The sequence below is a fragment of the Numenius arquata genome, chromosome Z, assembly GCF_964106895.1.
Source record: "Numenius arquata chromosome Z, bNumArq3.hap1.1, whole genome shotgun sequence".
Classification (NCBI taxonomy): domain Eukaryota; kingdom Metazoa; phylum Chordata; class Aves; order Charadriiformes; family Scolopacidae; genus Numenius; species Numenius arquata.
The window spans coordinates 34,566,072-34,588,677 of record NC_133616.1 but is presented as its reverse complement, the minus strand read 5'-3'; the positions used below and the strand labels follow the sequence as shown (position 1 = coordinate 34,588,677).

Here is a 22,606-nt window from a genome sequence, read left to right as displayed (position 1 = left end):
GCTGTCATTTATGAAGAGTACCACTAAACTGATATGTTAATTTTGTTTTTAAAACATGGAGACTACTGTAAGGTCTGCTGATCTGGTCTGCTTCACACTATTTCCTCAGTTTTTCAGTATGTTTTGTAGCTTTTTCTAGTTAAAAACTCTAGGAAGCATTCTGAAAAATAAGTGTTTCTAGAACTGCTCTTCCCTTCACACCTTCTTGAGGTAGAGGTCTCTCACCAGATTTTCTCCATGGAGGATACATGGAGTTTTGATTATGAAATATCACCTTGAATGTTATTTAGTAGTGTTTCCACCCTGCTCTCATTCTGATGGGTAACAATGTCTTCGCTAGAATTTTGCTGCATCAGTTGAAGTTTATGTCTGCCCTGTGACTGTTAGCATGTTTTAGAGTATAATTTGCATAAACGATAAATAATTCCTACGTAAAGCTTAGCGATGCAAGGTATCTCAGCAGGATGGGATTGTCTTAGATTTGAAACACAGATCTATGTGACCGATATAAATATTATATAGCATTTATATGTGCTTTTTATAAAAATTATTGGCTTGGGTGCTGTATTAAAACTTCCCTCACTTTTGACATTTAATGACTTCTTAGTTAAGCTCCTAGAACAAGTTCCTGAATAAAAGGAAAGTCTTTTTCAAGCACAAGCAGAATAAGGGAACCTAAATAGGGCATTTGGGTTTTCTTTAAAGCTTTGGAGTATAGAGAGAATGAGGGTAACTTATTTTCCCTGGGAGATGGGGACTGTCCTTAAATCTCAGTATCACTACATTGGTAAATTCCTAGTTTTTTCAACACCTCCAATTTAAAGCAGATTAAAGTCTTCCAAGGTGTATGTTGTTATTCATGTCACTGTAGCCTCTGATGAAGAAATTGGCTGAAGTGTTCTTGACACCCAGAGACACCATCCGAGTTACTGTGTTCAACTTTTGCTAATGGAGGCAAAGCTAGGGAAACACCTGAAGATCATAGTATTGGAAAAAGACTTGATTTTCATCTGAAGTTTTTGTTGTTTACATCAACAGCTGATCTGTGGAGTATCAAAGTCTATTGGGCACGCATAAGCTTCAGAATGATGATATTTGGACATGAGTTTCTTGCCTACATGTTTACTGTGAGCAGTCCAAAATGATATAAATTACAAAAACTTAGACAAATCCCTGATCGGAGTCCATATTCCTTAGGGAAACTGACTTGAATGGAGGCTTGCCAGACTGTGGATTTGGGCATTTAACCATTATATTGCAGTAGTCATGTGTTGATACGTTTCACTTTTTGTGAGTATAAAGAGACCACATACATCAAGACCAAAAGTATTTTTCTCCTTTGTGATTTAATCTGTATCCTCCTTTATTTAATCTCCCCTGTGTAGCTTGTAGGAAACCAGTAAATACGACTCAAAAAGTCCAGTTACTGCAGATTTCTTCAGTTATCATCGGTTTCATTTTGTTTTTAAATTGTCCTTTCAGTTAATATACCAGTTATTTTCTTCTTTCTGGACGTATTTTTGAAAGCACCAAGTTCTTCTTTTCCTTCCCCTTTCCTCCAATTTGGCTTTCCAAGCATACGATAGGAAGAAATTATATGTAGTGGCTTTTAAAAATAAAATGAAGTAGAAGTTTTTTACAAATATGGCATTAAAAAAAAATCTTTGTAAGAGACTTTTTCTGAAATGTGAAGTGGCACATAAAACTTTACTGAATTGGGCTTTTATTGTGAGTTCTGTTTGCTTCCGAATACATTTTGGAGTGATGTTATCTCTTACCTTGCCTGGTGTTTGTTTCTATTTTGGATCTCTTGCAGCCTTTCTGTGCCGTGTTATTAATTTAGAATTCCAGCTGCTTGGTATTTAAACTTCAAAGCCATAGTCATTGCCATTTCAATATTTTTGTATACTATTTTGCCCTACACAGATTCTGCATCTGCTTAGCCACTGTATTTTTCTTATTCTCCACAGGCGTTTGGTCAGTCTGATTTAGAGCCAGAAAAGACTTCGCTTTGTAACTTGCCTCTGCCCCCTCCTTCAGCATTTTCAGGAATGAGCTGTGATGCTACACAGTCATCTTCTAGCAGAGTCCCAGAGGATGTGGAGAAGGAGGATGAGTTCGGTTATAGCTGGAGTAAGTTTATCCTAATGTTTGAATACTCAGCGTTGAAATAGCACTGTAGCAGAAGATTTGGGGGGTCCAGTTTGAACTACTTCATTCTCATGTGCTTCATGGTTTGAGTGTTAAGTGTTGCTGCCAGCTTTCAGTTGTGCTTGGTCAGATCCACATGGTGTAATATAAAACTGATTTGTTCTTCTTCATCTCTGTTTTCCTCTGTGGTCCAAATTCACTGTTTCACATGCAGGACTACTTGAAGACTTTCAGTGTACTCTAGGTAACCGATGGCAGTGATTGATGTGATAGTATCTGTTACCTGAAGGTGTTACTGGAGGGAGAATAATTGCTTTTACGTGTGAAGTGTCTTCTTTTTTAAGAGAAGTTTTAATGGTTTCTGAAGTTAGAAGGAAAACAAGGAACTAGAAATACTGTTATAAATCATCTAAGGCTTAGCTTAAAGGTAGTGTGATGTACACTTAAAATTTTCTCATCCAGTTTGGGATTCTTCTGTCAGATGCTGCCCACTGGACACTGGTCTTGACTCTCTAGGTGTCCTCTAATGTAAATCAATCCTCTGCTGCTCGCACTTTTACATTTAGAAAAGATCATGCAGCGCTATGGAAATCTACCGGGAGAGCTACACATGATTGAGCTGGAAAAAGGAAGGACAGGCCTGGGACTTAGTCTTGCTGGTAACAAAGACCGTTCCAGGATGAGTGTCTTTATAGTGGGAATTGATCCAAATGGAGCAGCTGGCAAAGATGGCAGGTTACAGATTGCAGATGAGTTACTAGAGGTGAGTTTTTGTAATTTATACTCAAACCTACTGACTCAAAATGCACTGAAATATTAGATTCTTCCTGCAATATATATATTCTTCTGTTGATTTTGAAATCCCCAAGATATCCAAACTGACATCATTGTACTAGCAGATTTTAATTCTGGCGTATGCCAAATAGTTTCAGCTGGGATTTTTTTTTCTGGTTGTAATAGTACTAAGTATAGATGTGTGTGTATTTAAAATGGATAAAAATGGGGGATAACATCAGTTTCTGGGTTATGAAGATGTATGGAAGGGCAGTGCATTGCAGACCATGGAAAATATTGGAAGTCCTTTACTCCATCCATCTATTGAGTGCTCCAGACTTTCTAGTTTCTTCTCTGTCCACTGGAAGTGTGGTAATATCAGAACATTTTTATGTTGTGTAACATATAAAATGGAAATTAAATTGGGGAAACAGGAACAGATCCATTTGTATTATGGACTTCTATCTCATGACACATTCAGGCTGTTTTCTAGTGGCTTTGGCGGAGGGACGCAACTGCTGAATGTGCAGCTAAGATTCCCGTATGTATATGAGCATAAGGGATATTTTTATATTACCACAGTTCAGTTGATGCAACTTGCAGATGTATTCTGTGTTACAGCTTTTCCCATTCTTTCTGATAGTAGTAGGTAACATTACCCTTGCAGAAATGCTTTGTGTAACTTGAAAAATGTATGTGGAGGTATGTTTGAGGCTGCACTGGGGAGATGGTACAGGGAGGAAATGGTGAGACTGAAAAAAGCTTGAGGGAGACACTGAGAGAGTAAACAGTGTAGGCTGGCAGTTGCAGACAAAGAGAGAAACTTAGGGATTCCTGGCACTGTGGACCTGGTCTCATGGAGGAACCTGTTAGTTGCAGAGTCCATTGTTACCTTCTAGACTGTTCTGTTGAATCAGTCAAAACATCTGTTTTTAAAACCTTAATGTTGCAGATGCTGAGTATCCTCAGAACACATTGCGACACATATATCTGAGTCTGCTATCATGTGGTTTCTTGCTTACTGTCCACACTGTAAACCTGCAAATTGATGCTAAGAGATTGTCTCACCTCTTCTGAGAGGAGATATCTGAGCTTGCTCCAGACGTTCCCAAGTAGCTATCCATGAGCTCTGGTGGGCCATGCCCCATCTTCCAGCTGACTTGGTTCTTCACAAGCCCATAGCAAACACTGGAAGCAGTGCTGTGTCTACGTTGTTACCTCCAGTGTAAATGGTAGTGCTCGGTATGCTTGTGACCATGCCTGGTGGACACAGCCTGTGTGGGAGCTGAGGGGTTGCTGTTATGCTTAACCCTCAGTTCATTGTCTTGCATCTGTTGCTCACTGTTCACTGCTTCTTTACTTATATTAGCACTACAACAATATGTGTTGCATTATTTTCCCTTTGTGTTTTCCATTCATTTCCCCTTTCTTGAAATGGACTTCTGCACTGCAGCTTTTCATTTCCAAGAGCAAATGCAATTAATAAAATGTGACCAAATTTATTCTACAAATTCACACTGGTACCTCCAATCATATCTGAATCATAGGACCTTCAGGGAGTTTAAATGAGTCTATTCTCCCGAATGAACACAATGATTGTCAGGTCAGATCTTCAGATTGTAAATACACTGGTGTTCAGACTCCCGTGTATAAAGTGCCTGGCTCAGAGCTAAGGTGCAATAAATAATAGCAATCTTGTTGCTGGATATAAGCAATTCATTTATTTGTTATGGTTAGAATTTCCCATGGCCCTGGCTTTATCACCACATCAGTCATGAGGTGATCAATGGCAAGTGGAAATAGAAGATGTGCCAAGTCAACCCAATATAACTCAGAGAATGACGTTTTTAGCACTGTGACAGTGTTAGTCTGAAATCAAAACTGTAAGGAATTTTTTACTGGAAGAAGGGAGTGAAAGCAGGACACAACACACTGTTATTTTAATACAATTGCTGCTTTAGCCAGTGATGTGGGATATTGGATTTTTTTAAGGCTTAAAAATTAGTTCAAGGGAATTAAAATATTTTGAGAAATAATTGCAACCTTCCTTTATATAGATAAATGGGCAAATACTCTATGGAAGGACTCATCAGAATGCTTCCTCAATAATCAAATGTGCACCATCTAAAGTAAAAATAATCTTTATCAGGTAAGTTCTGGTTAAAGGTTTGTTTAAAAAGTTTTATTTTTAATATGCACAAGTTTTTCAGAGTGTTTCTGGTTTATTTTTAATTTTGGTAAGGTAGATGTGCTTTTGAACCCAGTTCCTAGTAGTTGTTAAGTATGTCTTGAGTTTTCTGTTCTGATACTTGCATTGTGAGTGCCAGAAATAAAGTAAAAGAAAGCGCTAGACTTCTTCGAAGAAATATGGTGCTGTATTACTACATGCTTACTACATTCTTTAACTGAATCTATTGCAGAAGTAAAGATGCAGTAAATCAGATGGCTGTTTGCCCTTCAAAGTCAGTAGAGGGTTCACAGTGTACTTCAGGGACACTTCAACATCAAGAGGTAAAGTAAATTTTTATTTTTCTCATTTGACTGAGGTATTAACATTGTTCTGGATAGAGAAGTGCCTTTTCTGCGTAACAATTACTAAAAAAGGAAAAGTAACCCAAGGGAAAAACAAATGAGGTGTTAGTAAAGCTGCTAAACTTAGTACATCTGTGCTCAATTCTAGTTTATTTTATGTTCATCTGAACTATGACATAAGTCTTAACATTCCTGTGAATAGGGTTATAGCAGTCCAAAGGTATCCAGAAAACGATCAGACCCACTTTAAATGTTTGTGTGCTACTTTGTTGTGATGCAAAATGTTGAATGTAGTTGCTCACAGCTATATTTTCATTTTCTGTTAGATTGATACCAGTGCTGCAAACTCCAGTGCTTGCTCTGACTTCGGTTTGTGTAAAAACATTCAGTATGTGGAACTCCCTAAGGTATGTCCTGAAAATTAAATTTACATCAGCCACATTTGTATTCATTAGCTTGCTTTATTGTAATGGAGTCTCTCTTATGGCGAACAAACTGTCTTTTACTGGAAGTCAGGATAGAGCTGTCTAGAGGTTTTCTCTTCCTATTTGTGAATGCACCCCAAAGTTTTCCTGATGTAACGACTGCCTTTGGCAACCTCGTGACACTCTTTAACTTCACATAAATTTGCCTGTATCCCTGGAAGAAGTGGCCTCTTGTCCTATTTGCAAAACTTTTGGTAACTAGTTTCTGGTGGTGGCTCAGGTAAAATCATTGCCTTAGTTGTTCAAAGTAAATGAACTAGCAGGTTATAAGCACCAAATCCCCCCAGACAACATACATACTTAGTGGAAATTGTGCAGCTGGGAGAGAATGGCCAGATGTTCTGTGCCTTTGAAGCTGCCAAATGAGGGTGGAAAAAAGGCTACTCCTGCTTGTTGACATGGAGAAGCCAATTGCATTTAGTGGACAATAAGGATAGAGACTTGCGGACTAAGTTTTCTGCCTGGAAGGCAGCTTGCCTCCCATTATTAACCAGGAGGATATCTTACAGGTTATGGTATCCTATGATGATTTAATTCTAGGTGAAAGCAGTAGGGAAATTACACTCTGCCACAAACATTTAATAATTTCATGGGAAGAGCATACTTTTTTCCATCCTCTGTGTTTTCCCATCCTGCGTGTATTTTTTCTGTAGTTCCAAATAATGAATTTAAGCTATATCATGAAGTTTTATTTGCCTCAGTTTGTAGTTTCCAAATATGTTGTGTTTCTTACTCCTATTTATGAATTTACCAACTGAATCACAATTGACCATGTAAGTTTCAAAAGAGTGGATTTGAATTCAGAAGTATTTCAGATTTATCCTGGTAGCCACTATACTGTTTGTAGGTTGGCAAACTACTTCAGAAATAGATTAATTAAAACTATTGATACTTTGTGAAAAGGAAACCAAAGTAAGAGTAACCAAACTTATGTTAGGTCTGCAGGCTTTGGTAGTCTTTAGTGAACGTATTCTAACATTTTGATAAACACAGTACCTAAGCATTTGCATTTCTCTGTTTGCCCCAGGATCAAGGAGGCTTTGGAATTGCCATTAGTGAAGAAGACACAGTTAATGGAGTAGTTATTAAGAGCTTAACAGATCATGGTGCAGCAGCAAAGGTGTGAGAACATTTAAAATCCAAATAGGGAATGAAAAAATGTTTTTTTGAATAGCATCCAGAGCTCATATTTTTATTCTATGTTTTTTCCAGGATGGACGAATCAAAGTTGGAGATCAGATCCTGGCAGTGGATGATGAAATTGTTGTGGGATATCCAGTAGAAAAGGTGCTTCTGAAGTGTCAGGAATGTTGCAGAAACCACACCACTTAATGTAGGAAGTGATTGTGTCTTAAGCCAGTGAGGCTTTCATGACTGCATTTTCAAAGCTGGCTAAAGAACCAAAGGAATCAACAGGCATTGTCTGGATAAGGAAAGTACTGCAGAATAAGCTAAAGCCTGAATTTAAAACTCAGCTGCTATTTTACATTAATGCACTACATGAATCATACCTCTCTGTGCTACAAATGTGATTTTCTTTTTCCCACTGTGGTTCAGATCTGATGACTGAGAGGCACTTAGTTGTGGGATAAAAGCTGTGAACTATCGCTGAATAATGACTCTTCATAGCTACTCCACTTTAGAAGTATTAGTACCAACAAAATTAATATGTGTAAGTTTACATGGGTGAGTTGCATCAGTGGTAAATCAGGTCATGAACCATCCCTATACATAGGGAGTGTCTGTAATAATGGCCTCATTATATTCCAAGCTTGGTATTTCAGCCCTTGGGAGAATACTATCTCCATTCCTAGTTAGCAAGATTTATTCCTAACTTATAGCTCTGCAAACTCAATTTGGGTTTTATAATGAATCAAGGAGGGCTTTTTTCTAGCACCTGCTTTACTACCAAGAAAAGTGACTGTTTAGACATGAAAAGATTACTTTCTCTGTGTTAAAAGCCAATTAGGAGAGCATCCATCTTACTCTTTGATGCACTGCAGTCTGTGAAGCAGTAAATGAGTAAGAGATAGTCAAGTTGTCTGCAGGGAAGTAGGTAGGCTTTGGAGGAAGAGACAGAGAGCTTGAGTGTGTAATTTCTGAAAATACTTTTACTGAAATGTAAAGTCTTGGGAGGATTTGGTGTCTTTTCTGTGAGGTCGCAATTAATTTTGTAGGTTTTTCAGTATCCCTTCTTCTGCTTTATTTTTGTTTTACAACTGAACAGTCCAGTTAAATGCTTCACCAGCTTTTCTCTTTATCATTCAGTTTATTAGTCTCCTGAAGACATCCAAAACTATGGTGAGGCTTACAATCAACTCAGCAGAGATGGATAGCCTGACTGCAGCACCAGTCCCTTCCAGCACTGCCCCAGCAGAGAGGAGAAACATGCAGCTGCCAACAACTGCCCCTTCTTCCAGCTCGCCAGAACCAGAAGCAGTCAAAAGTAAGATTCTCCTTGTGTGTCTGTCTTCACTGGGGTTGTGACATAAAAATGAAGACCCAGCTTGTAAGTAAGTTTCTCTTTTTGTACGCAGTCAGCTGTTTTCTGGGTTGCATTTTCTAATACTTTTGGATTACAGATCCATCTAAATAAAGCAGTAAGGCTCCACACCAAAGACCTACCTCTTGCCTTCCTGCTGGCCTGTTGTAGGAGTGGGAGGATGGAGGGATTTCCTTCTCCCTCACGAAGGCTGTGCAGCAGGTCCCTCTGTCGTGGTTTTCTAGAACTGAGGGGGAGACATTCCTTTAAATGAGGGAGAAAAGTCACATCATCTTTCCTGGAAGAGGGTACTGGTTTAGACTGTCGTGCCATTTATGACTAGCCACGTTGGACTCTCCCATTTTAGAGTGGAGAGTCGAGATGTGACTGATTGATGATGGTTATTGGTTCAGCAACACACTATTAAGAAGCTAATAGTAACTTAATTGAGTAATGCGCACATCACAGTTAATTTGTATGTACATCACTGCAAGTATTACTGACTCACGTTTCTATTGCTTATTGCTAGAAGTAGTATTGACACGCAATTATGCTACTATAAAGAAGTCTTAAGAAACACACTGGAGACCTACTAGGTAATAATTCTGTTGTCTTCCTTTCTGCATTTAGTTTTAGGATAAAATCTATTGCTTTGTCCAAGTCTATCCCTTCCATCTCCACCCTGCCACAGCAAGTCCTAGGGATAAAGACCTGAGGAGATATCAGCACTGCTCCCTCCATCATTCTGGGGTTTTGTAATTGCAGCTTAGCTTCACTACCATTTACAAGCATCCACAGCCAAACTGTTGGAAGATCTCCTTCCTCTTGGTTCTCTGCCTGATTTTATAATTTATTCCTTCACTTTCTTTTACCAAGCCCACCCTTTGCTGCCCTTGCACATTGTTTTCTTTGTACAGACTCCTTCCAAATAAGCAACCCGTCTCTAACTACCTCTTCACTACAGGTCTGATTTCTACTACGTCTTTACCCAACTTTGGTGTTTCCAGCAGTGCTATGTAGGCCGTTTTTCACCCAGTACCGATGCAGCTAACTAGATGAGGTCAACCTTGTATACCAAGACTCCCTTCCAATTCTTCAGTTCATGTATATCATGTACATTTTATGCCAACTGGACAGAATTATACTTAAGCCTTGACTCCCCTACTGTTCTGGTTTGAGGTAAAACAGAACCTATTTCTTTTTCAGTAGTTTTACTTTTCAGTTAATTTTCTTCTATCTAACTGCACTCTCTGACATTAATGGCATATATTTCAGACAGCGTCTGCTTCTATCAGATGAAGTCTGATGTTTATAGTTGATACTAAGAAATGGCATGCAGAGAGGCTCCTGCTTGTACTTACTGCTATAATGACCAAGGTCGGCTAACTTTGTTACATACCAAGTTGGAGGCTCAGAAACAGAAGAGCATAAAGGGGTCTCACCTGCAGGGAGGAGCAGACAGGACAGGTGACCCCAAACTGACCATCAGCATATTCCGTCTCATGTGCATTATGACTGATATAAAAGCTGAGGGATCAAAGGGTCAGCCTCTTTCTTCAGTGGTTGGTGTCTGAGGAGGACTGTGTCTGAGGACGACTCTGTTGGTCAGCGTTTGATCCCAATCCATGCATTCCTGAATCCAGATCTGGAATCCAGTTTCCATCTGTTGCTGAGTCCAGTCTGGGACTTCCCCAGTGCCTTCTGGTGACTTGATTGTCATCCTGGGAGCTCAGGTTTTGTATATATACTATATACTTCATTATTTTCTTGTTAATATTATTATATTTTCTTTCTGTTGCTTTATTAATAATATTTCACTACAATAGTTTAGTTCCCTTTTCAACTCATAAACTCTCATTCTTTCTCTTCTCTGAAGGCAGAGAGGTTAAAGAAAGCATCTGTTGTTTCTTTATTGGCCAGTACAGCCTAAACTATGACACCTACTTAGCTCAAACTAAGCATGAGCAGTTGCTCATAGTCATACACACGAGAACTTGCATAACAGAACAGTAGAGTAACGTGTTCTGTACTCTCACAGAAGCTTTACCCTTTAAAAGTGTCAATTTCCCTTCTGGTTCCCTTCAGAGGGCAAGACTCTTAGTTTTGAGGCTTACTCTTCCTGCAGGACCTATTGCTCATGCTATACCCCAGTATTTGTCTAACACAAATCCATATTTCTGAATGGTCAGGTTCTCTGTTAATTTTACTGGAACTTCTTTTAATCAATGCCCTTTTAAAGTGCCTCAAGAGGGTTTTGATGCCTATTTTTACCTTTTGGAAAAGGTAATTTTCGTTTATCTTTAAAGCACAGAGGACATGAGTGATAGAGATGACTGGAACTTCCCAGATGTTTTGATTGCTGATTCTTTACATTAGTTGCTACACAATATCCCCTCCTAGTATTTTCAGCATTTTTTTTCTGTGAAGAATACAGAGCTGACTTAAATACTGAAGCAAAGATCCATTTGTGACATATCAAAGATACTGAATTTACAGATAAATTGCTACAGAAGGACACCATATATATTTGTACTATGAGAATAGATGTTTATACCACGAAACTTACTGCTTCCAAAAGCTGTATTAGTAGCCGTTAAAAGTTGGACTGGGGTAAAAAGTTCTGTTTGGTGGCCAGTAAGCACAATGATGTGTATAAATCCCTTGACTTGAGCATGAATTGCTGGCCTTGTGAAATACCACTCTATTTGGTTCATACTTAACATTCTTTTTCATGGTACAGGTCTGAGTCTGAGATGGAATATTTAGTTAGATGGATCTTGACCCTTTGCAAAAGTGCAGGGCTGACATCCTTGAATCCATGTATTTAATATATACTATATACTTCATTTATCTCTGATCTACATTGCATAGTTGCTAGTATAGCTGTTTAAATTAAATTCTATCCCAAGTACAATCTGTTGTGTACAATAGCTTCTTTGGCTGTTTGGCCTGTGATCCAGGTATTTGATAGTATGAAAACAGGACAACTGTGATTAAATCTATGGGATAGTACTTGTCTGAGGGAAAGGGAGAGTCAGCAGCATCATTCTCAGTAGGTCAGCTGTTCAGCTGTTGCTGTAGAAGTGTCAGTGGACTCTCAAAATGCTGTTTTAATGTCACTTTTCTAATACTGAGTCCTCTTACAGTAACCAGGATGTTAAATTGTTGTTTTAGACACAAGCAGATCTTCAACTCCAGCCACGTTAGCCTCTGACCCAGCTACTTGTCCCATCATTCCTGGATGTGAAACAACCATTGATATCTCGAAAGGGCGGACTGGTCTTGGTCTGAGCATTGTTGGAGGAGCAGACACTTTGCTGGTTGGTTGAAAAAATATGTGTGTCACTCAAGTGAAATAACAATAATGAAATTAAAATGTCTGATAGAAGAGTTTTTTTCTTCATTTGTTTCTGTAGCATTTATAGAAAAATGCCAATGATATCAGTTCAAGGAAAAAAAAGGGGAGAAAAAAGGAAAAGGTACTTTTTAAATTGAAAGTATAAATGAACTTTTAGCATATTGTGGTAATTTGTTCATCATACATCTGACTGTTTTGTTTATCACTGATGAATTATAGTAGGAATTTTCAGTTGTTCTTGGTTCAAAGTAGGGCGTTTTCTTTCAACATGCAGTTTATTTTTGTTTTATTTATCTACAGGGAGCAATCATTATCCATGAAGTATATGAAGAAGGAGCAGCATCTAAAGATGGGAGACTGTGGGCTGGTGACCAGATATTGGAGGTGTGGTGGTTTCTTTGGTCATTTTTCTTGTCATTTGCTAGCTAGGCATCTTCTATTTGTTTGCTGGAAGGTCCTGCACACTTTATCGTTGTATGCTTTCATTGCAGGTGAACGGGATTGACCTCAGGAATGCCACACATGATGAAGCAATAAATGTCCTCCGACAGACTCCCCAAAAAGTTCGTCTGACTGTGTACAGAGATGAGGCCCAGTACAAGGAGGAAGACATGTATGATGTACTCAATATAGAGCTCCAAAAGAAGCCTGGCAAAGGCCTTGGCCTCAGTATTGTTGGGAAAAGGTATGAATGTACCTGGAGAGTCAATGTCTGCAACTTGCTGGGCATGTTATGTTTCAGTTGGGGTCTGGTGCTCAGGTCGTGTGGGCTTGAAGGCCATACATGTCATTTTTGTGCCTAAGCGAATTGGCCATTTCTAGAGGACTTAGGCCAACATTACTCAAGAGAATAATGAGACAATGTTTATTGTGTTCCCAACGGCAAGCCATAAAAATGGCACTCAAACAATACTGTAATGCAAATTCCATGTGTGTGTTTGCAGAAATGATACGGGGGTGTTTGTCTCAGACATCGTGAAAGGAGGAATAGCAGATACAGATGGGAGATTGATGCAAGGAGACCAAATATTGACCGTGAATGGAGAAGATGTTAGAAATGCTAACCAGGAGGCTGTTGCAGCTTTGCTAAAGGTATTGGGAAAAGAGAAGGTGGATAAAAGTGAAGACTTGAGATCCAATTTAGTTTTATTCAGACTAAGTTCATACTGTTACTGAGATGTCAGTGAGAATGACTTGTGGATCCAAATTTAAGCCTTCTGCAGTCTAGAGCATTCAGATTTTGACACTTTGCCTGATGAAAATGGGAATAGTGGTCATGCAGAGTGCCATATATTTATAGGGCAATAGAAGACTAGTACCTAGAAAAACCTTAAACTTATCAGTTTCTTGGAGAAAATACAGTGTTAACTGGTTAATTATCTCACATTTTCAGACAGATACACAGAACTGACTTTAAATGATGGAGAGTATCAGATTCGTTGTGCCAAAAAGTGGTTACTTTCATAGTTGATAATGTTCATCTTTTTCTTTTTATTCTGTGTATGTCTAGTGTCACCTTACATGCATTAAATACTATAATGCATTTTCCAGTGACCAAGGCATCTAGTGTAAGAAATTGCTTTCTCACAAAGATAACTGAAGTAAACTCCTACCTGCAGCTCTTGGAACGAGAATTTCTTTTCTCAATACATTTGTGCTTCTCACGACCTCCCCCTGTTTCCAAATCAGAATGAAGTCAGATATACAGCATTTCCTGTGGTCTGGCAGGAAGTCCAGCTGGTCAGCCAGCTTGTCTGTTTTCCATCCAAGGTTTTGAGACATTCCTGCTGCATGGTAAGAATTCTATCGAGTCAGCATTTTCCAATGGAAAACCATTCCACTGGAAAAAAAATAACAGCCACTACTCATAGCTGACACTTGGATACATAGACACATGATCATGCTTACTTGCACTCAACATTCAAAGGTATATTTTTGCAGTTCTTGAATATTTCCTTGAGGGTTTGTGGGTTGGTTTTGTTTTTGTTGGGTTTTTTTTGGGGGGGGGTGGAGGGTGGGGTGGGGCGGGAAGTTAAAAATGAGGGGTAGGAGCACTTCTGTATTTTCAGCATGTGCCTGTGAGTGAGAATGCCAGAATTGGGGTCCGTATTCTGATAGTGAACTCGTTAATATACTCTTCTGGGGTAAAGTACTTTTGCATTCTTACCTGATACTTTATTTTATATAAGGACAGTGCATTTTTTCTTCATATAATGCACTTTTACAGCTCCTCTATATTAAAATGCCATTTTATTTGGAAAATTTCTTTCATTTTGGCAAGCATTCAATTGAGTATCTAATTGAAGAGTCTTGGTTCCCACTCACCATTTGTGTATTCATGTTTTAAAGACTTCATACCACTCAGTAGTACTTGCAATTAATTGTCCTAGCCCTGAGAAATACGACTTTTAAAATACCTCAAATATATTATTGTTAACAATTCTGTTTTATTCATGCAGTATAAATGGAGTAAAGCATTATCACTCACATGTAGGCAGTCACCATTTTTAGTTCAGATATCAGTTTTGTTTTCATTCATGAGAGCAAGATCTAGGAGCGAATTTTCTTGAATTGCATGAAATGTATTTTGCTAGAAAATTATTTATAATCTTTGGAAAATCCCATTATATATTAAGTAACATGAGACCACTAGAACGTGCCCATCAGTCTGAGAATTCCAGCTGTTCTTGCAGTGTTTCTTTGTAAGTATCCCTAAAACGTGAAAAGCTGATTATTTTTTCCCTTCACTTGACTTACAGGTTTGTCAAATGGGAAGAGAGAGAAAGCTGTCATAAAACTAAATGTGAATTGATTTATTCACAAATTCAGTTGGAAAGTATTACCTCCCACTTTCACACATTGCAACTTTTAAATCTCATTTGTGGGTTTGCATTTTATGTGAGGGTGTGGTAATTTTAGGTACCTAGATTACTTCCTCAATTTTCCATTTTAGGTAAGAGTTTTCCATGTGGTTTAATATGAGTCAATTCATAAAAGCAGGAAAGAATGGGTCTGCTTGAGCTTTGATCAAGTCTTTCCCAGGACATAGAGAAGTCAACATTATTTAAAAAATAAAAGGCAAATTATTAGTGAATCTCTTTAGTGTCACCCCTAAGAGAATAGCAACAGGATATGAAGTATGGAAACCTTATTTGAATGGATGTGTCCTGTTGTTGGTTTTGATACACTGGTCTATTTCTTACTGTGAATTTTCTGACAAATACATGAACCTCTCTTAGGGCAATACAGCCAAAGCGTGATAAATAAAGGCAAACCTATGTAATATTAAGTTATTTGGATACAGGAGTTCATACTAACAGCTTCCCAGTGGAAGAAAGAAGGAATAGGAAAATCGCAACAAAACCTTGAAATATCTGTATTTGAATATGTTGCAGATGGGTAGTCTTCTTTTGACAATACTTGTAGTATTTTGGAAATCCAGTTTTCCAAATGTTGTTTGTGATAATAACTTATCTATTTGTTTCCAAAATCAGCCTAATGTATTGGTTTCTAAATATTTGATTGCAGGGTGAATTTTCTACTCAGATACGCATTTATATCTCATGCGTGTAATAATATAATTAAAAGCTTAAAGAGTAGTGAAAGGATTTTCCAATATGCAAACAGTTTGTATCACCCAGCTTCCTGTTGAGAGTGAGATGCAGCAACATGACTTTAACTACAGACAGATGTTTGGAAAACCTCCTGCCCAAATGTTGGTGTGGATCCAGAGTAACAGACAATTTCAAGAGCAGGAGAGAGATGACTACCTACCAGTTTAAATGACATGTTCTCAGTCACATCAACAGAAATAATGATTAATACTTTGTGGTGTTACACTATTTTTAGTGCTTATTGTGAAAATAGTCAATTTCATTATTCCTTGAAAAATGCTATTGTGAAAATATATGTTGACATTACAGGTGAGAAGGAAAAACTACTCCCTGTTAAGTGAAAGATGACAGAATTAGTCATCTTGTGCAGTTTTCACATCTGTATTGTAGTACTGGTTAATCCAAAAAGTACCCTGCTCGGTACTGAGTATCACAGTGTACTAAGTTTGTGTGACTCTGATTCTGCCATGAGCTCTCTCTGCTCAGTGTTCATCGCAGGGTTGTTAGCCCTTTGTTTTCCCCTCTGTCCCTATTTTTTTCTTCTTCAGCCATCTAATAAGTGACTTAAATATTGTCATAGGCTTCGATGTTGTAGACAGAAGAGATGTGTTATAAGTGACTGGTTCTTTAGTGTTCATTAGGTACAGTAAGACTAGAGGTCGGAAGAATAAAAGCTGGTCCATTCCACTCCGAGAGGAGAACATCCCAGAGCAGCCAGGTGTGTAACTGTAAAACTATTTAGTATGGAAGAAATAATGGTTAAATATTTGGTTAAGTGGTTAAATGGATGACAGTGATTTTGCCCATACCTGATCCAAGATGAAGAAAAGTAGGTTTTTTTTACTTTGCAACTTTTCAGTAACCATTTTATATGTTCACTGTAGCACATTGTATCTGTTAAAGATATAATCCAAGCAAAAATGTATTCCAGGAATAGCTTTGCTGTGTTGCCTAGTCTGGTTTTTATGGCTCCAGCCTGGAAAACAGAGAGAACTCTGATTCTCATTGATACCAGAAGTTGAAGTGGACTTTAAACCTCTTCGTTACTTTAGGGGTGCTTGGCATGCCATGGAGTATTGTTTCAGTAAACTTAGTGAATTTCTCCACTCCTTGTGTATTCTTACCATAATCTTAGTCATCAGAAGCAGGAAACCTGCAGGAAACCTTTCCATCGGGCTTTTTCAAGTTTGTTTTATTGTTGGTCTAATGGTGGTGTGTTACAAACTCACATCAGTTTGTATGCAGGAATGCACACATGGTAGCAGCTCACATTCTGGTTCTCTCCAGTAGGAGCTATATCTCTGAGAGCTCACAAGTTACCTTTGAACTTTCTGTGGTTATAAACTGGGTATGCAGATCATCAGGTACTGCAGATAAATAGTTTTACAACAAATCATAATTAAACAGTTTGAAGTGATCAGGTTAAGACTGGATAAGACTGAAGTGTTAGGCTCTCTTCAAAATGGATAATGCCAAACAAGATGTAAACATGTAGGCTCTGGGCAGTCTTAATCTAAGTTGTTAAGTAAGAAGAAACTCACAATGTTGAATGTTTTGAAGAGTCTGTAACAGTCAGTGAACTAGTCCCCCTAGAAGCCATTGTTGTTCCTTTATATTGCCCTGCAGGTGTAGTGAAAATATTTCTGGAAATTGTGCAGATGAAGCTGAGTGGAGAGACTAATCGTTGTTTTAGATGATGCAGTGACACATGAGGATTTATAAAGATCTGTCTTTTTGTATTCTGTCCTTCCTTGATAATCATGGCTAATTTTTCTATCAACCCTATGAGTTGATAGAATGTGCAAATAAAAGGGCACAGTCAGGCCCTCAGAAGCAGAACTTCAAAGCATTGTATGGGGTGGTTAGTCATGCAATCTCTGTTGGTCTAATAATTTTTCAAACAAGGAGCCCTCTAGAGTGACCAAGAAATATGTGGAGGTTCACTGTGTCAGCTTTAGCTGGGCACAGAAAAAGTAAAATACAGGAAAATCTTCTGAATACAGTAGTTACAGTCGGGTGTCTGAAGCTGCTCTCTAATTTCAGTCTAACACTGTATTTAGGTCAGTGAAGGAAGTGGCAGTCTCTCATCGTTCAGTGTCCCGGTTTCTGGGTCCAGTGCTCCTGAGGTCTTTGAAAGTGGTCTGAAGAAGACTACCAGTAAGGTTTCTTTGGTGCTTTCAATATTTTATACATGTGAACTGATAGCTGAGATGTTTCATTTTCTCTAAAATGTTGTCGTTATGTATGGTAGGTCTGAAAGTGATTCCTTAGTCATTAAAATGCTGCAGGGGTAGTTATTGTACAGTACATCATATATATATATCTTTGAATAGCTTTTTATAAAAAAAATTAACAGCTTGTTATACCAACAGTTTAGAATCTAAGTTGAGCCATAATTTTCTGTTTAATCTTAATACGTCTTCAGTCAAGCTGTCTATTCATAGAAATCCAGATACTCTACAGTTAAATTAGAATAGATGTGGAATAGCTGTCTTACGCTCAAATTTAGAACAAAGTTACTTCTGACCAAAGTCAGAACTAGCAAATAATAGTTTTTTCTGTTCTATTTGACCATGCTTTGCAGTCTTACTCCAAAAGTTATTTAAATGGAGACAACAAATTACTTTTTCACTCATTCTAGAAGTATTTAAGTCCTATTAATTTAATGACATCCACTTTCAAAATCTACTTAAAACGTACGTCTGTAATAAACCAGCAGAAAGCTAGAATCATGATAGTGGTTTGGATAACTTTAATGGAAAAGTTCCCTAAAAAAGCTAGTTTAACTTTTCTTTTTTAAAATTCATTTGGCAGCAACTTCTGAAATACAGGGACTAAGAACAGTTGAAATAAAAAAGGTAAGTTAGAGCATGAAGCGGTATATATAAGGAACAGGTTTTGTAGATGTTGTGAATGGGTGTGTTTACAGAAAGGAAGAAATCTGGCCCTGTTAATCATTTTGCGAGAGGTATTGATGCGGCAATACCTGATTAATTTGCCTGTCTTTTCAAGTAAGGACTGTATGATCTCCACTGCCTATATTTTTATGTACAATCAGTGCAGTTTATGCTATCACATTTTGTGACCTGTTTTGAAAGCAAAAGGAGGAAGGATTAGTAAGAGATGATGAGACCTAGTTTTACTGTTATTAAACAGAGTTAAACCCAGACTCCGCTTAGTGAAGTCAGGGGAACTGTACCAAAGTTGTAAGCCCATTGCTTGGTATTTTATATTTTTCTCCACATACATTCTTCACGGGTAGACTCTTACATGACAGCTGTAAGGTTTTCAACTGTACAATTCAGTTGACTTCCTTATTTACAGGAGCGTGAGATCTGAGTCACAGATTGCTTCTGATTATCCAAAATATTTATATTCAATTGACTTTGCCTGGCATCTGGTTCACTTGATTACATGGATTGTATTTAGCCATTCTCTTTTTACAGTAGAATCTGCTAATAACAGTTTATAATAGCAGTTTTCACAGGTAGTAGGTTGTTGTATGGTAGTGAAGAGCTAGTTTTTTTCTTCAGCAGTAGGACACTAGGGGGAGCATAAAGATTAATTCTAGTCTTTGGGAGTTTCATAATAGGAGATTGGTATACACCATATTAAGGACAAGCAATCCCACCCGTCCAGTTTTCCTTTCCAAGGCTTTCTGTGCTGACATTAAGGGTCTGATGCTAAATTCTGTAAGTATTTGGTTTGGTTAAGATAAAACATACAACTAAGTCAGCAAATTGTCACCTACCACTGATAGGAAGAAACATATTGGGCTGTCTGTGCTTTCTCTAAATGATGCAAAGTGTATTAGCTTAAAAAATGTCTTGAGACATAGGAGTTGTGATTTTCCTAAGATACGAGCTTTAGTATTTTTTGAGATAAGCTTACAATTCTCTGCATGTATTTTTCTTTTCAGAAAAATCTAATCCTTTTTTCATGACAATAACAGGGCCCTGCAGATTCACTAGGAGTGAGCATTGCTGGAGGTGTAGGAAGTCCTCTTGGAGATGTTCCTATATTTATTGCCATGATGCATCCAAATGGACTTGCAGCTCAGACTCAGAAACTCAGAGTAAGTTAATTGTTAAGAAAGTTGTAAAGATTGCATGAGTAATGCATAGTAATTGCTCTAGGCAGGCAATAAATCAGCAGTTTAATGATAACAGTCATAAGCGCTTCTGGCTGTGACAAGAATTTTTGCTGTTTGGAGTGACAAAACAGTAATTCAGATTGGTAGCATGGTAAAAGGTTAATTGCTGAAAGATACTAACTTTGGGAAGGAAGCCCTAAACCAATCTTGGTTTATAGAGGTAGTCATCTTGTGAAAATTAAAAGTATGAGAATGGATTCTGTAAGTGAGCTCCACTGATGAGCGTGGTGGTCATTCCTTCAACTGTATGTATGCAGTCTGGTTTATCTCTCATGTTTTCTATTCTTTTCTGCCTTAGGATAGAGATAGTGCTTTTTAGGTTCTTTAAAGTTAAAGTGGGATGTCTTATCTGATCCAGCATTTACACACATACTGTATCCAATTGTACCAGAGGTGGTTGAAGTTGACTTAGAGTCCATGGAGAAAGGACAGTGTTATTTCAGGATGAATTCAAACATACAGTCTTTGATGATAACTTAACTCCTTCGATGTGTGCCTTCACGTGGCGTGCAAAATGCATCTCTTTTTACATGCTGTATATTTCTGGAATATTAGGATCCGTTCTGTAAAGCATCATTACTTTTTTACACTGAATACATTAAACCAGTGAAATTTGCTAATTCTGATGTTGAATTTTCTACTTTTGTGTTGCGTCATTATATAGTTCAAAGATGATTTGCCTTACAGAGAAAATATACTCTGAACAGTTACTAATTTCTTTCTTCCTGCCCTCTATTACTGATAAAATCTGGCTAAATGTAAATACACAGATCTGCTATTGTTGAAATAAAGTGACAAATAAAACTATGTAACTTAATTTATTGTTAGTTAGATTTTTCTACACTGTCTTCTGCAGGTTGGGGACAGGATTGTTAGCATCTGTGGAACATCTACTGAGGGCATGACTCACTCCCAAGCTGTTAGTCTCTTAAAAAATGCTTCAGGCACTATTGAGCTGCAGGTAAAAAATCTTCAGTGACATTTGGACTATTTTCTGCATACTGTTTTGCCAGCTGCTATAATGATTTATTTTAGTGTCAGAACTCTCATTTTACTGGTTTACGAACTCTGTTCCTAGGTTGTAGCTGGAGGAGAAGTGAGTGTCATAACTGGTCAGCAGCAGGATCCACCTACGTCCAATCTTTCATTTGCGGGACTAACTTCAACCAGCATTTTTCAGGATGATTTAGGGTCAGTGAGTATAGAATGTACAACCTCTGTAGCTTGTTATTTTAGGTGGAACTCAACCTAAAAAACTTACAAATTGTAGCAAATAATTGTTTGACTTAATCATGACTTACACATCTGGTATACATGGGACCTGTAGGCTGCAGGTCATCTTCTGCACTTTACCTGATGTGATTTGCTGTGCTGCTTTACTTTGCCCCCCATGTAGAGTTATGATGAAGATGTGATTTCTTCTCTGTAAATACAGCCTCCTTTGTTTCACTGATCTTTGGTAGCTAGAATTAATTGATACACCCAAAACGTTTTTTCTCAGACTTAAAACAGCAAGGCCCTTTCCACAGTGGTACCTGTGTTTCCATGTTGTACTTTCTATCACTAGGCTATCAGGAGCGTCAAACCTTTCTGGTATACAAGGTATACTGCTTCTGGTATACTGCAAGGTACAGCTATGTAAGCAAGTTTTGCCCCAAACTCTATCCTAAATCTGAGGCATTTTTCTTCTAGGAGCAGGGGAAGAGACAATGGGGTTTCTTTAGCCACACAGATCTACTTTGAAAGACAAAACTCTAAAATTTCTTACAGTCAAAGTATATGTGGGGGAATGTACCTATAAATGATCTGTATACAGTCATATATTAGAGGAGGAGATGTGCAATTAAATCTTTACAATGTAAACTCATCATTTGTTAGTGGGTCATATGCCCTGAACTGGGTGGAAGAGGTGTTTGAAATAGCCACTTCTAAGTAAAAGCAAGTACATTAGAGAGTTACAGTGTTTTACATGAACTGAAATAGCCAGTTCATCATAATAAAAGCTAGTAGTTTTAGTGGATAGGGAAATGTATTGCTTGGCTTGAAAGGAAAAATGTTTTTTGTTGAATATTCTACATATTAAATCATAAGTTCAGACAACATTGCAATACTCTTGTTCTTAGACCTCCTCAGTACAAGACCATTACTCTGGATAGAGGACCAGATGGCCTAGGCTTTAGTATTGTGGGCGGTTATGGCAGTCCCCATGGAGACTTACCCATCTATGTGAAGACGGTGTTCGCGAAGGTAAGTGTAAATTTGTTCAGTCAATCAGTTTATTAGTTAGTTCACAGTGGCTGCTATCTTAAGTCATGGCCTAAGTTTGAAGCCAAAAGATTGTCACAGTTCTCACAGCTTTTCGTCCTTAGTGCAAATGCTGGTCAAAGTGTGCTCATAGCGTTTGAAGGCTATACTCTTTAGAAGATACAGAATTTCCAAATGCATGTGACTCTGCATGTGGCAGAGTCTTCTTCAACTCTCAAAACTGAAATTGTGCACTTACTTAGAAAAACAGCCCCCTTGCCTTATGTTTAGAGTATATTTTCTTCAGGTAGTATAAGGGACTATTTTATTTATTTTGACTGAGAGTCTGGTACGTAGACCAAGATAAAATAATTGAACTCAGTCTGGACCTTTGGAGAAGTTCAGATACTGACCTGGATTAGATAGTTTGGACTGCCCTAGGAAACAGCCTTGAGTCAGAGAAAACAGGAATTAAGAATCCCAAACAAATCAGAGTACAGAGCTGGGTATTGATTACTGTTCTTCTTATACCAGCTGCTGAAAACGTCCTCAGGTCTTGAAAATTATACTTCTATGACAGTGGAGTTTAAGTGTTACAGTAGCTAGATGAACAGGGTTAAGGGAGATCCTGTAGATTTGATTTCTAGATGTTGTGAAACTTAGTACAGGGCATACTGCAGCACTAGCAGGCTGTACTACAATTGACTGTATTTGAGTCATTGGAAATAGAAAAAATTTAAGGGGGTTTTGTGCATTGAATCCATTTTATTCAGACCATAAGGACGGTGTGGCAGGGAGAAGAAGACATGAATG

At 38.0% G+C, this 22,606-nt stretch overlaps 1 protein-coding gene across 1 annotated transcript in view; it reads left to right on the top strand.

Moving 5' to 3' along the window:
- The window catches only part of MPDZ (multiple PDZ domain crumbs cell polarity complex component), an 86,152-nt gene that overhangs the window by 61,258 nt on the left and 2,288 nt on the right, over positions 1-22,606 (top strand). The window contains exons 26-44 of the mRNA XM_074166352.1: positions 1,971-2,133; positions 2,718-2,914; positions 4,983-5,074; positions 5,346-5,436; positions 5,784-5,864; positions 6,970-7,062; positions 7,155-7,229; positions 8,211-8,388; positions 11,599-11,744; positions 12,083-12,166; positions 12,274-12,467; positions 12,727-12,874; positions 16,028-16,114; positions 17,457-17,553; positions 18,211-18,254; positions 19,349-19,471; positions 20,406-20,510; positions 20,628-20,740; positions 21,673-21,796. Of these exons, the coding sequence (XP_074022453.1) occupies positions 1,971-2,133; positions 2,718-2,914; positions 4,983-5,074; positions 5,346-5,436; positions 5,784-5,864; positions 6,970-7,062; positions 7,155-7,229; positions 8,211-8,388; positions 11,599-11,744; positions 12,083-12,166; positions 12,274-12,467; positions 12,727-12,874; positions 16,028-16,114; positions 17,457-17,553; positions 18,211-18,254; positions 19,349-19,471; positions 20,406-20,510; positions 20,628-20,740; positions 21,673-21,796 (2,235 nt within the window). The remainder of the gene's footprint in view (positions 1-1,970; positions 2,134-2,717; positions 2,915-4,982; positions 5,075-5,345; positions 5,437-5,783; positions 5,865-6,969; positions 7,063-7,154; positions 7,230-8,210; positions 8,389-11,598; positions 11,745-12,082; positions 12,167-12,273; positions 12,468-12,726; positions 12,875-16,027; positions 16,115-17,456; positions 17,554-18,210; positions 18,255-19,348; positions 19,472-20,405; positions 20,511-20,627; positions 20,741-21,672; positions 21,797-22,606) is intronic.